Below are 15,997 nucleotides of genomic sequence, written 5' to 3' on the forward strand. Positions count from 1 at the left end.
ACAACACACACACACCGTTGACCTGGCAGCGCAGCATGGATCAGAGCCATAATCAGCGGATGCCACATTTCTCTGGGCTCTGTGACATTGCAGAACTTGCAGAGTTTCACACCCTGTCTTCACCGACGGCGCAGACTGTGCCCCCCACCACCACCACCACGCTGGCCAGTGTTGTGTATAGCTGCCTCCATGTCAGCTTCATATCTCACATAGTTTCATCTGCTGTGAGAGCTGAGAACTCTACAGTTCTTCCTCTCATCTCATGTTCAAATGAATTCAAACTAGTTTGTATTCTAGACACTGGCAGCTGCTAACGGGCGCTTTTAAGGGAAAACGTGCGAGGTGCAAACATCTGGAGTGTTGTTTTGAAGGGGTGATGACAGCCCGCTCAGGTAAGTGGCGCTCAGCGGGAGGATAAACAGCCCGACTGCTTTTAAATGAGCTTCATCTGTCTAATGTTTTGATTTGTCTAATTTGGATCTGCTTTCACGTGGAGGGGGAGAAATCAAACATACTTCAACTTTAGCTGTTTGAAACAATAATCAGGTATTAATGTTTGTGCTGGTGAGAAGATGTTCTTTGTTTCACATTTGGTTTGATGCTGTGCTTCCTCTCTGCAGTTTCAGACGACTGTCTGTACACATGGTGAAATGGGATTAGCTGCAGACACATTTCTGATTCTCCACAGCTCTTTTTGCAGTCACTATATCTGCAAATAATTTGAGAAGTTATACTTTTTCCCCCACATTTCTACATGTCTGTAACTTTAACTTTATTCAAATAATTTCCAGTTATGGAGACTGAATCCTAGTCAGTCCCTTTTACACTCTTTGCCTGCTATAATATGAGTCTGCTTTGCTTCCACAGCATTTATCATTTTGAATTCAATTGAACTGAAAAACTTTATACTTTAGAACAAAATTATGTTGCCTGTGTATCTCCCACAACAGTGTGGTAGGCACCCTTTGTGTAGTGTGTAATGTGATTATGTGTGATGTCATATAAAAGTAAATCTCTTTGTTTCAAAACAGCTCAACAAAAAATTATTACCAGGGAAACTGACTGTGTATTTATATGTTCTCATTTATTTCATTTTCATTTATTTGTTATTTTGTTATGAAGGAGTTATTGATCATGAACAAATGTAAGCACTGTACACTGAAAGAGGTTGATGTATAACTTAGTGAGCCCAGTAAGTAGAAAATGATAAAAGTGTACTGTAGCTGACTGGGAGATAATATACTGTAGGTGTTTTTGTTAATCAGCCAGTAAAATCCATTTGTTAATCAGCCTGTTTCTCATGATCTGCAGTGAAGTAATAATGTAGAGTGTTCCTGTCTGTCAGTAACAAATTCCTTATATTTAACGTGGATCTGAATGCCTGTTGTGGGGCTTTAAGTAAAGCTATCTCCGGTACTTACAGTGTTTGAACATAATGTTGGATAAAGCCAAACTCAAACATGCTTGTAGGCACAGATTTTGCTGCTTTTTATTTCTAGCCATGTTAATTATCACATGTCATGCTACACTTTTGTCCACAGTGGGATGTGTAATCAGCTCATCGACTCAGCAGTCAGATCACTGGATATAACATTGGATAAAATTGGATATACAGTGTTTGATGTCGTAGTCAGCATCGAACATTCGCCCAGTGAATTGAACATGTTACATTTCAGTCAGACGGAACTCAGTAGTTATCTAAGCACTTGACTCTCTAGCTTCAGCAGCAGAAAAAGCAGCATTCATTTGAATATATTTTGGGCCATTTTATGTTAGTGCCAGTGCAGACAGACAGGAAATTCAAGGAGTGTGGAGAAATAAAGCAAATGGTCTGGCCAGGAGTCCCACTAGGAATTTGCTGTTCAAGACATGCAAATCCACAGGGCAGCCAGTCCACTATCAGATACTCATTTCACTTCTTATGAGACAACATCACAAATAATAGTGACACTTATTCTGCCATCATATTTTTTTGGCTTACTTTAAATATTTTCTAACATGTTTAACTTATTATTTTATTCTAGTAGATTGGTATTTATTCTACTATCTACAAAAAACTTATTCTAGTAGACTGGTGAAATCACACCATGTGCTCATATTTCACCTGGCTGAATATCACCTCTGACACTCTCTCTTATCACTTATTTAATTATCTGCCCTATATTATGATGATGATGATGATGATGATGATGATGATGATGATGATGATGATGATGATGATGTACAAGTTGCCACTGGGCTTCTAATTAAGAGCTCGGCTCTTTATGTTGATTTGATCTGAGAACTCAAAGTAAACTGAAGCAGTTGACAACCAGCCTCAGAGAGTGAGCCATGATAAGATAAACTCACTTGTGATTAAAGTCTCTGGTCCACATCAGTCCCAAACATTCTAGTGACAATATTTGACCGTCAGGTCAGTTTTCATTTCATTAGCATATGAAATGTGATTAATTAAAATCATGTTATAATGATAAAAAGTTTTAAATTAAATTAAATAGTGTACTACATTTGTTGCATTTAAGATTGTTGCTACTGTTTTCATTACACACAACCAAACATCCAACATCTAAAGATATCTTAACAACTGTTAAAGGGATGTTTCAACATTTTGGCAAATTTGCCTATTGCCATAATCCCGATAGTTTTAGGAGTAGGTTCATTACCTTTAATTGTCGGTGCAAGCTGTTTTTAGATCGGCGGGGCAGAGTTGTTTTTGAGGCAGATGTGTAGCCAAAACTGCTCAGCAGAGTGACTTCAAAAACGCAAGTAGTTCCGAGTATTTTTTTTAATTTTATTATTATTTTTGTTTTATTTGTTTAAGGAGGACAGTGCACATTAATGAACATTAATAAATGTAAAGGTGCCAGTGTTAGCCAAAGGCTAATTTCAGACTGTAGTCCTCCTGTAATCCAGAGTCCCCCATATGGGGGACTTGAAGACATGCATAACAATAACAAAGCCCCCACTGCACTGATTATGAAAGAATATGGTCATATTATACGTCAAATTAAACAGCAGAAGCTGGGCTACAACGTGTAAAAACCATGTTTATATGACCCAAACACAGCCCAAACACTACTCAAACAAACAACTAGACATCAAACTTCATAAAGCACCTCTGTGTGGACCCAGTCGCCACATTTCTGGCTCGTATACTACTGTACATAAAGCAAAACACATCAGCGACCTCTCATCTGAACGTGAACATCGGGGCTTCCCCCAGCAACAGCAGCTAGCAGCAGCAGCTAGCAGCAGCACGGCAGAGGGAGAAGCCAACAACCAGACACTGCGTGGCCAAAACATGGTCGTACATTTGCTCTTACCTTTGCTGTTTTGCCGTGAAAAGGTTGTGTTATGGGTAAATCCACAATATTTCCAGTTGAACTCTGCCTAGTGTGTACATCTGAACTAGCCGGGCCGAAACCCGACGGCGCTAGGACCCTACCATGGATGTAGGACCCTACACGGAAGCCTGGTGCGCGCGCATACAACCCCACGTTGGCCTGCACGTGGATCTGCTGATCTGACTGGTTCATGGCTGTCACATGGCTGCCAGTGCGGCCAATCACATCGACCTGGGTCTAGCGTCATTCCTCTCTCTCTATTGGTTAAAATGAGCCGCCCCTCACTCGAATCGACCACTGCGCTGCAGAGATAGAGGCTGGAAGCCAAACCCACCCAGAAGCTGCTCTGAGAGTGCAGCAGTACGCAGAGAGACTGAATCCACTATTTTAGTTATTTCCAATCGGTTCCAGTAGATTTATTTTCAGTTAGTTTATCCAAATTGTGTGAAAATAAAGATTAAACAATAGTTTATAGTAGCAGGTGGTTCCAAGCTGTGCCAAAAATGGACATTTTGGAAAGTTCGCCTGGATATTTTGTAGTAAAATCTCAATCATTTTGTCCTGCTTCAATTAATCAGAATCAACCACTGCAGAGACAATGTTCACATGTTGTACAATGATTTTATAGAGAGTTTGAGGTTCATCAGCATTATTCTAAAGGGCACTCATCAAAAATATGATTTTTTTTTTAGGCGAATATTAATTTTATTAATTTTTTTCTGTGTGTCATCTTCATTTACTCTTCACCAGTAACAGATATACTGAAATTTACACATTTCAGCAATTCCTCATTTTTTTCCCTTTACTATGACACCAAAAGTATTCAAATAGACCTTGTGGTTGCAGAGATATACTCATTTTATTATGGATATGCAATTTTCGAGAAAAGGCCTAAAAAATAGGCTGGATTTTTTTTTAAATGAACAACAAGAACATAGGGAACATAATTTCCTTCATATGTCGTAATGTTACATAATTATACATTATTTTTTCATAGCGTAACAAATGTGCAGGTCATAACTTACATACATACATAACATAACAAGAGCATTTTGGAGTTGCTGGATTGTGTATTTAGTTTGATGAGGGAAAATGTGGAAATACCATGTGCCTCCGTTGAGTTAGCTGAGCAGCTTGCGTCTCTGTCCTGCCGATCTAAAAATAGCTTGCACCGACAATTAAAGGTAATGAACCTACTTCTACATCCCTTAATTCCGGAACATGCGCTTCAACTGGGAGCAGCAAAGTCTGGTAGCTCTGAGTTTTTGAGTTTTTACTCAACATTTGCTTTATTTTTGTTGTGTTTTTTGTTATCTACTGATGGATGCTTCTCTGGGGAGAAGAGATTCTTCAGAGATGAGCTTCTTTCATTGAAAATGGACAGATCTGGAGGACACCACCATCCTGTCCTCAGATGATCTGAAGAGGTGCTTTTGTGGTGGTTGTTGTGCTGCTGCTGCTGGTGCAAAGTTAAAGGCTTGGAGGTGGAGATGTCCTATCAGTCCTTTCTGAGGTCAGTCATCATTGAAAATATCAACTCTCTGCCCAACAAGAGTGATGAAGAGCTGGAGATATTGGTGAAGACTCAGAAAGTAGACATTTATTTTATTTTTTCGAATCATAACAACACTTGTGTACATCCCACCTAATGGCAACTGCTTAAGTTCCATCTGAAGTTCTCCATGAAGTTGTTGCTAGGATACAGACTAAACATCCTGAGGCACTAGAGCACTGAAGAAGGAGGAGGCAATTCTAGACGGCCTGGATCATCCACTTCATGGCACCTTGACTGACCAGGAAAGTAGCGGTGGTGGACGGCTTCTCTCTCCTTGCTGCAAGATGGAGGAATATAGTAGTGGGGCAGATAAGCAAAATGATTTGGCCCCTCCACCAATGATCCTGATCCACCCAGCTGCCTCTTCACCATCGGTCCTGCTCCACCCGGCGGCCCTGCTCCACCCAGCGGTTCCTGCTCCACCCGGTGGCCCTGCTCCACCCGGCGGTTCCTGCTCCATCCGGCGGTTCCTGCTCCATCCGGCGGTTCCTGTTCCACCCGGCGGTTCCTGCTCCACCCGGCGGTTCCTGCTCCATCCGGCGGCCCTGCTCCATCCGGCGACCCTGCTCCATCTTTCTTTCTTTTTTGTGTCATTGTCGTGTGAGCTACTACACTAATATGAATTTCCCTCCTCGGGATGAATAAAGTATTCTCTACTCTACTCTACTCTACTCCTAAAACTATAGGGATTGTGGCAATAGGCAAATTTGCCAAAATGTTGAAATATCCCTTGAATGTAAATGAGCAACGTTTATTAATTGTGACTTTTGTAGTTTTTAGCAGCTGTAAATCAGTTATTATAATATGTTTAAATTCCTTTGTGGCTGTTGGTGTGGTGCAGTTTTCCACAAACAGGTCCCAAACAATAGTGAACATGTAGCACTGATAGCAGTGAAAATATCCTCATTGCCATAACCTTCATTGCATGGTTAGGTTTAGGGAGAAGATTGTTCAAATAAATATTTCCTCAACATTAGACAATCATTGTTGTCATGGTGACAGTAATGATGTGAAAAACTTTGTCTAACGGTCATAGATTTCAAGCACCACTCTGAAAATTCCCTGTAACTATGGGTCTTTTTTTCCAGAGGGTCAGTCTATGATCAGCAGTTTTTAGACTACTAAGCAAATATGGATGTATAAAATGCACAGTGGGCTTTGCAAGTGCTATGTTGAAATGGAAATGCACTCAACATATTTGTTAGACTTCAATGATTTGCAGATTGTGCTGTGGTGAGGAACACTGAATGTACGAATGTAAGGGCACCTATCACAAGCATTTTGAATGGAGGATTTACACTACCACAGGATCATTCTCTAAACTCTAAAATCAATCAAATGTATCAAATTGATAGATATGTAAGTAGTAATTTAAGTAACTACAAGTGAATTTTCAAGACTAAGACTATCTCTGTCTCGTTCCCTGTTTCTCCACACTCTCCCTTCTGCAGATAGGGAGATGCAGTACTTGGTGTGGTTGATGTTGGTGATCCTATGGGTGGCACAGACTGTTGAGAACTGTCCTGATCTCTGTAAATGCTCCAAGATGCCTGATATAGAGAAATCAGAGGTCAACTGTCACAAGAAAGGGCTTCAAGATTTCCCCTCCAATCTGCCCCCTGATGCTTGGATCCTCAAACTTGGTGAGTATCTTGCAGTCAATAGCTGCAATATTCAAAACTGATCATTTGTCTGACATACAAGCACACATAAGGATTGTAGGACATAACTGCATCAACCAACTCCCCTTCTGGTGTGTAAAGGTGAGAATGGTATCACGGACCTGAAGGCCAATGCTCTCCAGTCAATCCCAAAGATTGAATCAATCAACCTGGAGCGAAATGCCATCAAGTCCATCCACCCCAAGGCTTTCACTGGTGCAAAGCAACTGATGCTTCTCAATCTCTACGGCAACCGTATCACCAACCTTCCAGCAAGGGCATTTCAGGTAAAGAGTTAGGAGAGGAATACATGATGCTCAGTGATCACATTGCTTTGATCAGAAAAACTGTCTTCTCCACAGGACCTTCTGAACCTTCGCTTCCTTATGCTGGGTCACAACCAGATTGGCACCCTCAAAGCGGAGATGTTCGCAGGATTGAGGAACCTGTCAGACCTTGATCTTCCTCTCAATGCATTAACCTCACTCCCACCTAATGCCTTCAAGCCTCTGATAGCCCTCAAGGTTCTGGACCTTTCTATGAACCGCATTGAGAGGATCTCTGTGAAGGCCTTCACTGGACTCAGGCAGCTCATGTTTCTCAACTTAGACAGTAACAGGTAACAGTAACATACCGCCCAATGTGTTGAACATCCGGCAATTATAACACTGATTATCTGGGGAAGAACCAATGCCTGGTCTTCTGATGTGTGCAAACGGTCATGTATGGATCAGTCTGAGTTCACATCACCAAGTGGCTGTTTGTTAAGCCTAAGGGTTACTAGGCATTGCCTGCAAGCCTGTAAAGCTTTACTTCAAATGGGGCTCTAAGAGTGGTACTCTTTATCCTGGTTATATTGTGTGGCTTCCATGCAAGTGTAACAGGTGCACTCACTCACCCATAAAGGACGTGAAACCCAACTGCCAAGTGGTCATTGACCTCTTGGCAGAACGGTTTGCATCGTCGCCCGCCATGCGGAAGACCAGCGTTCAAAGCCCACCTGGGGCAGTCCGTACTGAAACACAACGCAGAGGGCCAGATTAACATCAGCTACACAAGTAGTGGAGGCAGAGACAACTTGAAATCAAAGGAACTGATCCTTTCCAACTTGCCCTTCTGATTGAAAGGGGAAACTATGTAAAGAATAAATAGAAAAGTGAAGGGAATGATATAGAAATAAGATAAAGCTCTGCCCTGATCCAGATGTCTAAACCCGACCTGCATCATATTCACCTCTGTGCCTTTTTCTTTGGTGAACACTTCCAACACAGACGGGCTCAGTGTGGACAGAACCCTATCTTGTTGTCTCCCCCCTATATAATTTCCACACAGAAATACCACCCACACATGTACTCGTCTTATGTTACTTGTGACAAAATACGTTCCCTACAGGTACTTACCCAAAACGTACAATCCTAATCCTAAACCTCATTATACCCTGAATCTAAAACCAAACTTTAATCTTCAAACACAGAACTGGGGGGACCAAAATATCCTCCTTTTCCCAACATGTCCTCACAAGGACACTTTCAATCCAAATTTGGCCCTTTGTCATACACATCAGTTTTACATAGAGTATTATGTAGCCATTCAGGACATGTTTACTGAATTTACAGGTGCTAACAGGAGCTGTTACAGTTGAAATAAACCAGGTGTTTATATCCTGGTTACATTGAAAAAGAGGTTAACATTTTGTTTGATTGTGAGATTTTCAACTCTGTCTCCACATCAAGTGTGAAGACTGTTCCTGCTGGAGCATTCAGACTGCTGCGATCTCTGGAGATGTTGGTTCTAGACAGCAACCTTCTGTCCACACTGAGCCCGTCTGTGTTGGATGGCCTGGACAACCTACAGGTAACATTGTGTGCTGTCATTGTTTGGACTAAAGTTTGATAGAATAAAAACAAAAAAAGGACTGTAGTGTAGTGTAGAAGAAGATAAAAACATATGTATAGTTAATGTTGGTAGTTTTACTTATTGTATAATATTCCCAGTGTGAAAACAGCTATATTTTTATTCTTAATGCCACAAGATGAATGTGCTGAATATTCAACCAGGAACTCTACTTGAGGAACAACAAGCTGGAGAACCTGCCACCTGATGTGTTCAGGAACCTGCCCAAGCTTTCTCAGCTGTCTCTCAGTGGAAACCGCCTGAGGACAGTGGACGGAAACATGTTCTCCCATATGCCCAGTACGTCTAAAACCAGCAGGTGGCCTTTTCACTTTCCCGTTCTCACAGAAACAAAGGAGAATGACTCATAATAGTAGGGGCAGAGATGATGACTGCATTGTTCACTGGTGCCTGCATGACTCATTTCAGTGCTGATCTTTCTCCTCTGACTCCCCTGCAGTTTTGAAGAAGCTGTACCTCCATGACAACCCGTGGCAGTGCGACTGTAACATCAGCTCCTTGGTGCAGTGGATGAGACAGACAAAGGCCACTTTGTCATCTCGGAATGCCTTGAAGTGCGTAAGTCCTCCAGAGCTCCACAACAAGAAACTCAGCAGCCTCCAGGATGACAAACTGCTTTGTCGTGCCTAACAGCAGAATCCCGTGATGAAGAGCTCAGACCCACAGAGATTCAGAAAATGAACTTTTCGTCCAGCTGATTTTTTACTCTGTAGTCCAGTGTTAGTAGAAGGAACTTGTAACTTCTTCTTTGATTTCTCAGTGATGTAAGCCAGTAGGTTTGTGCATCTCATCTGATTTATGAGCTATACAGTATATTGATATCTTCAGCAAAAAATATTGCATAAAATATTACCTTTTAGAAACGTGGCTTTTACTGTGATGTGTTTTTTGGTGAAGTGAAGAATTATAGATGTAATTTCAACTGAGACTGGCAAATGATATGCTTGAACCGCAATAAACACAATATGAACAGCACTACAACGGTTTTGATGTTTTCACTGAGCCACTGTATCTTCACTCTTTTTACCAGACAAGTACTGGTAATGTACTCATTGTACTCATTCTTAATATCCAAAATGCAAACCTAAGATGATGCTACAATAAGTAGAGCTATACCACTTGATAATCCAGACTTGCCTTCCTGTGCACATTGAAACAAAAGGAGCAAGAGTGGAAGAAAATGATACTATGATGCTGACGAAACAGACAGGAAGTTTGTTCAATTTTTCAAGACTTTTTTTTAATCTCTGCAATTTGACAGCAACGTCCTTTATGTCACGTTGACACTGACTGTGTTACACTGAGATGCTCAAGTTAGAGATGTTTGCTTCACAGAGTGATATGCAGCACTGTTTTGCATGTATTGCTAGATGCACCATACAGTAGTTAGTTAAATAGTTCCATATTTAGTTACAATGATGCTGGCAAGTCCACGTTAATCACTCTCAATAAAAAACTATTTAATTTTTAAACTGGCTTTTGGATGACCAATGAGAATGACGTTGTCTCTCTGGGTTCAGGCTCCCTCCCACAGTCCAATGACATGCTCATTACATGAACTGACATTTCTAAATTGCCTGTAGGTGTGAATGTGAGTGTTTGTCTCAAAATGCCAGCCCTGTGATAGACATGGTGATATGTCCAGGATGTGATGAATTTGATGGTGTTTTATGTCTCCCACAGCACTTACTTTCCATTAAACACTTATAGCATCTGGCCTTTTTTTAAGTGTCCCAAAAGATTAAAGAAATAAGGATAGGGGTACTTACTGACATATTTTATGTTGTAGAATAGATCAGGAAACTTACAGTAAGAGGACTCAAAAAACCTAAGAAAAATAGAGATCCTCAGTATTTTCAGAGACTTATTTTCCAGGCTGGACCCACCTCAGCTAGAAAACCTGCAGCATCTTTGTCCATCCATCATTATTTTCAAGTCCCAGTAAGCAAACATACAAATGTGATGATGCATAGGGCATCCTGCCATAGAAATCAATATCTTTACATGGTTGTGTTTTACAATACAATATAGCAGCAAAAGTGAACATCACCTCAACAGCTTTGTCTGTCAGCCACAAGCATTTCGGGTTCAGTAACTCACCAGTGAAACAGGATGAGTATGATGTAAAGGGATGATGGGTGGGGGGGGATAACAGAGCATGATATCCTGCACAGAACCTCTGCAGTTGACAAGGTGACTCCCATCAACCTCCTCACACAATGACTTTGACATGAGTACGCCGGTATCTCCCATTCCTACGCGGACGATAATCGCCATAATTTCCACCTGCATTAAACCTGCTATTATAGGAGAGTGGCTAAGAACAATATAATCGCTAGGCTTTGTTCCGAGCTGCAGCTTTTCTCGCCTCCACTCCCTCCAGAATATTATATCTGCAGCAATGTCAAATGGATTTTTTTTTCTCTCCTCCCCAACAGTTCTTTTTCTTTTTTCTTTGGTGCGTTTATTTTAATTGTCTGCTGTTAAACCTATAATCTTTAAAGAGGACTCACTTTGATTATTGAGGCCACACATTCACATCTCAACGGAAACATTTCACGCTTATCAGAATTTGTGCTGATCTGATTTTTAGATTGGAGTGTGAAACTGCAGCCAGAAATAACTGCTACTGAGAGTGGAATGTGGGCAAATGCATCTAAAAAAAACATTGGTTATGTTTTGCTTTACATGGGCAGAGGTTGTATGACATGTTCCTGGATCTCACACTCCTTTTAACATGCATCATGTATATAACATTATGATGTGTGTGTTTACAGTATTCCATCTCATACTACAGGCATGCTCTCTGCTTTATGAATTAATTATTTAGGTTCTGTTGTGTTTTGTAAAGATTTCATGGAACACACGGATGAAACATTATTGGTAGATAAGGGCACTATACTGAATAATGAATTTCACACTCTCTTTGTCTCATGTTTAAATTAAACAGATAAGTTTGCTTGGCAATCCTTTTCATGTGGCCTGGTGGTGACTGTCCCATGAGAAACAGAAACGTGTTGTTGAGCTGCCAGACATATTGGTACAGAAACACAAATTACATCAATCAGTGCCGGTTTGGAATTTGTGATCATGGTCCACTGAGATTGGCTGTGGGGTAAACATTTGTGTTTGCTGGAAAATCGTAAATTCTCCTCAGCTCAGTGACTTGACCCTGAAAAAGGGCAAACACAGAACAAAACAGGGTTCTCTGGTCTCATGTGAGCACTTAAGATTGAACTTAGATGTGTTGCTATAATGGTGAAAATATTTCTACCATTAAAAATTCCCCAAACGGTGAAGCAAAGTTGCTTTTCCTGCTGCACAAATGATTTGTTCTAATTAAACAAGACACAAGGTGGACAAGTAAACCACTTCCCCTCCCTTTCTACCTAAAACACATCATTAACTGTGGGGATTAGTTTGTTTTGTTCTAACAAGAAAAATCCCTTCCTCCTCCATCCCTCAAACTGTTCCATGGGTGTTCACCGGAGGAACTGGGACTGTTTTGACTCAGTTAGACTTTTAAACACACAGCACAGAAGGGGGGGGGGTAGCAAACCAATGGGGATACAATTACAGACTTTCCTCCTGTACATGCTTTTGTCTAAAAAAATATCTTTATAATGTTATAAGACAGGCGGCACGGTGGTGCAGTGGTTAGCACTGTCGCCTCACAGCAAGAGGGTTCTGGGTTCGAACCCGCCGGCCGGCTGGGACCCTTCTGTGTGGAGTTTGCATGTTCTCCCCGTGCATGCGTGGGTTCTCTCCGGGTACTCCGGCTTCCTCCCACAGTCCAAAGACATGCAGGTTAGGTTAATTGGCGACTCTAAATTGCCCATAGGTGTGAATGAGAGTTTGAATGGTTGTCTGTCCATATATGTTGGCCCTGCAATAGACTGGCGACCTGTCCAGGGTGTACCCCGCCTCTCGCCCAAAGTCAGCTGAGATAGGCTCCAGCACACCCGTGACCCTAGTGCAGGATAAGCGGTATAGAAAATGAATGAATGTTATAAGACACACAACAATCTAGTGTACATTTTGTTTTAAAAGGCTTTGTAGACAGGATTTTGGACATCAGTAGAGCAGCAGAAGCAGAGATGGATTTATTTATGTGTGAGGAGTGATGGTGCACTACATGAAACAGGTTTCACCAGCCCTGTCAATGTCCTTCAAGTGACCGTTATCAGCAGGTAAGTCCTAGGCTGAATTTCTTTCCTAGTCCTCCTATGGAGCCAACACAGACCTGACTTCACTGAGAGTGAAGAGGAGAGAGATTTAAGATGCACTTGCCTCAGAGATGGCATTTTAAATTGATTAAATTTAGTTAAGAGTGAAGGTTACAATAGGTATAATAAAATTGGCTGACTTGCTTTTTACCCATAATACAAATTTGTTTGGCAAATGTTGCCAAAACCTTTTGTCCATGAAGGCTTGAATACCCTTAGGCCTACCGCATCGCCATCAGCTACCATGTGTGAACCACAGGCTGCCATGCACAGTGCATATTGTGGGATGTGTTGATGGTAGGGGTGCACTGGCAATCAAACTACATAAGACAGGCCAACATGAAGGCATCGGCTTGTTTGCCAGGTGATTTGAAATGTTGCTGAGAGTTTACTGCCACTGTGCCAATGTCTATGCTGCAGTGTGCCAGTAGCTGCATTCATGTCAAGGGTTGCCAACCCCTGGTTTAAAGGCTTTACAATACAATACAATACAATACAGATGAAGCAGGTAAAACACACATCACGCATGAATTTATTTGTAATCTGCCTGATTCCCTAACATCTTACTTACCAAAAAAAATATCTCCTCTCGTCTCCTTAGTGGAGCAGATAACTGGGGCACTCAGCAGGACCTTTGTGGGACAACATAATATCTTTTGTCTTGACCTAGAAAAAAATCATCTTATAAGCTTTGTTTTTACGTGTTTGGCATCAAATTGAGCATTTTGACATTTTCTCAAGCTGGTTCTTAAAACATTATTCATGTTGAAATGTTTGTCTGAGTGTGTTGTCGGTGCTTGGTTTAAAATTTATTGAGTACATGTTACGGAATACAGCTTCCCTGTGTGGTTACAAGCCTCAACCATTGGCCTTATTATTGCAATCTATTTATTTAACCTGAGCAGCTTCACTGGGACTTACATTGTTTTGCTAAAGGGCAACTTGAGCTGCAGTGAGTGAGGCGTCTTCTAGAAAAAGGGGCCATGTACTGATGGTGCAGAGGATGAACTGTCTTGTGACTGTCCGCTGGACCTAAACAGGTCAGAACCAGCACCTCAGGATCCAGGACTTGATTTTTTTTTTGGCCTTATTTCACTTTTTTAACCACTGTGACTGTTCCCTGGCTCCCTCCCAGTGTCAGCTTTGACACTGATAAATGGATAGAGAGGATAAACAAGTGTATGGATGGGTAAGCTGGAAATATTTCCACCTCCATTCAAAAAACTGACAGTTACATTCACTCATTCATTTCTTCTTCTGCTCTATTAATTTGATCTCTTGATTTTGCCAAATGGTTATGCTTTGTCTGGAATCAGCCGAGTCTTGGCATTGTGAGGGAGTGATGCCTGTTCAATGATTCGTTCACTGATTGTAATACAAGGTGAATATTAGCCCAGGGTGATAGGTAGCACCTCAAACTGTCAGATCAGATCAGATTTTATATTCCTCACCCCCCAAGGGAGTTATGTGAATTTCTATAATTCTAATAATGTGTTTTGTTCACATTTCCATGGTATAATAATAGATCAATATGTAGATGGAATACCTCTGCACAGTAGGATATGCAGCATGGTTTATGAGGTCAGATGAATGATTGGTCTTTGGCTCCCAAATGTTATTCTACATGTTTGTTGTCTGTGTGTAGACTCTTTTATGTTGGAGTCTATTTTCTGAAAATCACTGGAGCTAAGACATTAAAAATACAAGCGGAAGGACACTGAAAAGCTCTTGAACTGAACTGAAGAGCTGAGGGAAACCACCGTCATTAGTATTTGATCATGTGAAAAAAATATTGATTGTATAGTTTTCAATTCAATTCAATTAATTTATTTAGGACTGCACAACAAGTCGGCAGAATTTGCTTTCGGCACAGCATAGTAGCAGCACATGGTACTGTGTGGCAACAGACATCAGTTATACATTTAACATACATAAACAGACATCAACATCAGACCAGACATTTTACATACGGACTATGCACTTAACACAGACGGAGTTTGGAGATGAGTGGAGTTCAGTAGCCTGATGGCAGTGGGAAAAAAGCTGTTTTTGAACCGGGTTGTTTTTGTTGAAATGGACCTAAAGCGTCTGCCAGAGGTGGTCGTAGTAGACCAAGTGAGTGTGTTTTATTGCTTCTGAATTGAACCAATAGGACGTTTGTGGGATTTTATCTCAACTGTTAGAAAGTATCTTGTGTTTATATTATAACCATAAGTGTGACAGCACAACATTACATTATGTTCAAACACTGGTTTAAGACCATAACAACAGTGTGGTGTCGCTATAAATTGCAGAGAAACTGACATAATAATGTCTAAGATGTATCGCACTGAGCTACATGTCAGAGTGAACAGACAGCACACAGCAGTGAATGTGTGGTCAGAGCAGTGTGGTTTAGCACAGACCTGCTGCTGTGGCACGGCCACAGTCAATCACTGTAGTCTGTGTTTGCACTCAGCTCACAGACTGCATGCCTTTGGGCAAAGCCATAAGTGAAACACATCAGCATTGCAGTCATAGACTGTTACGTGATCAGTCACACTCTGCAAGTCTGTCTAGATCAGGGGGCAAAATAAATCCATCCAGGTGATTTGTTCACTGAACATTTTATAACATTACAATGATTGACAAAATTGAATGTTACGGAATATACAGGAGCAGGATAGTTGAAGAATATACAATAGCCTATCCACAAGTTTCCGAACGTCATCTATGGTCAAAACCGGAAGCCGGATTTGCATTTCTGGCGGAATTTTATGTTTATGTTTCCATGGTTTTCAGTTGTTGTCATAGTTGCGGTAAACGCAGGGATCTATAACGCTGGCTTTTAACACGGATGTTCATTTGTGTGATATCCATTGTTAAAAGCTGGTGTGATGATTGAAAAAAAAAATCCATGCATTGAGCCTTACCGAAACCTCCTTCAGCTGCTGTTAACAGTTCCATGATTCTCACATTCTGTGTTATAAACTGTTTTCTTGTCTGTAACAACATGTATTGCACGTCTGTCCGTCCTGGGTGAGGGATCCCTCCTCTGTTGCTCACCCTGAGGTTTCTCCAATTTTTCCCTGTTAAAAGGGTTTTCCATGGAGTTTTTCCTCAGTCGATGTGAGGGTCTAAGGGCAGAGGATGCTGTTATGATGTTATGTGAAGCCCTTTGAGACAAACTGTTTGTAAAAACGGGCTATACAAATAAAATTGCCTTGCTTTGCCTTGCCTTGCCTTTCCATGGAAACGTAAACATAAAATTCCACCGGAAGAGCAAAACGACGTTCGGAAAAAAGTGGATACAGTATT

At 41.2% G+C, this 15,997-nt stretch overlaps 1 protein-coding gene across 1 annotated transcript; it reads left to right on the forward strand.

Annotated features, from left to right (window-relative positions):
• Window positions 1–263: 263 nt before the first annotated feature.
• LOC146962206 (uncharacterized) lies at window positions 264–9,239 on the forward strand. The gene is made up of 7 exons (XM_085770693.1): window positions 264–392; window positions 6,351–6,542; window positions 6,663–6,847; window positions 6,923–7,179; window positions 8,294–8,414; window positions 8,618–8,753; window positions 8,914–9,239. The coding sequence occupies exons 1-7, from the start codon at window positions 377–379 to the stop codon at window positions 9,102–9,104; spliced, it is 1,098 nt and encodes a 365-aa protein (XP_085626819.1). The 5' UTR covers window positions 264–376; the 3' UTR covers window positions 9,105–9,239.
• Window positions 9,240–15,997: the final 6,758 nt, after the last annotated feature.

This window comes from Trachurus japonicus, chromosome 24 (genome assembly GCF_045865225.1).
Source record: "Trachurus japonicus isolate A0001 chromosome 24, Traja_1.0".
Lineage (NCBI taxonomy): Eukaryota > Metazoa > Chordata > Actinopteri > Carangiformes > Carangidae > Trachurus > Trachurus japonicus.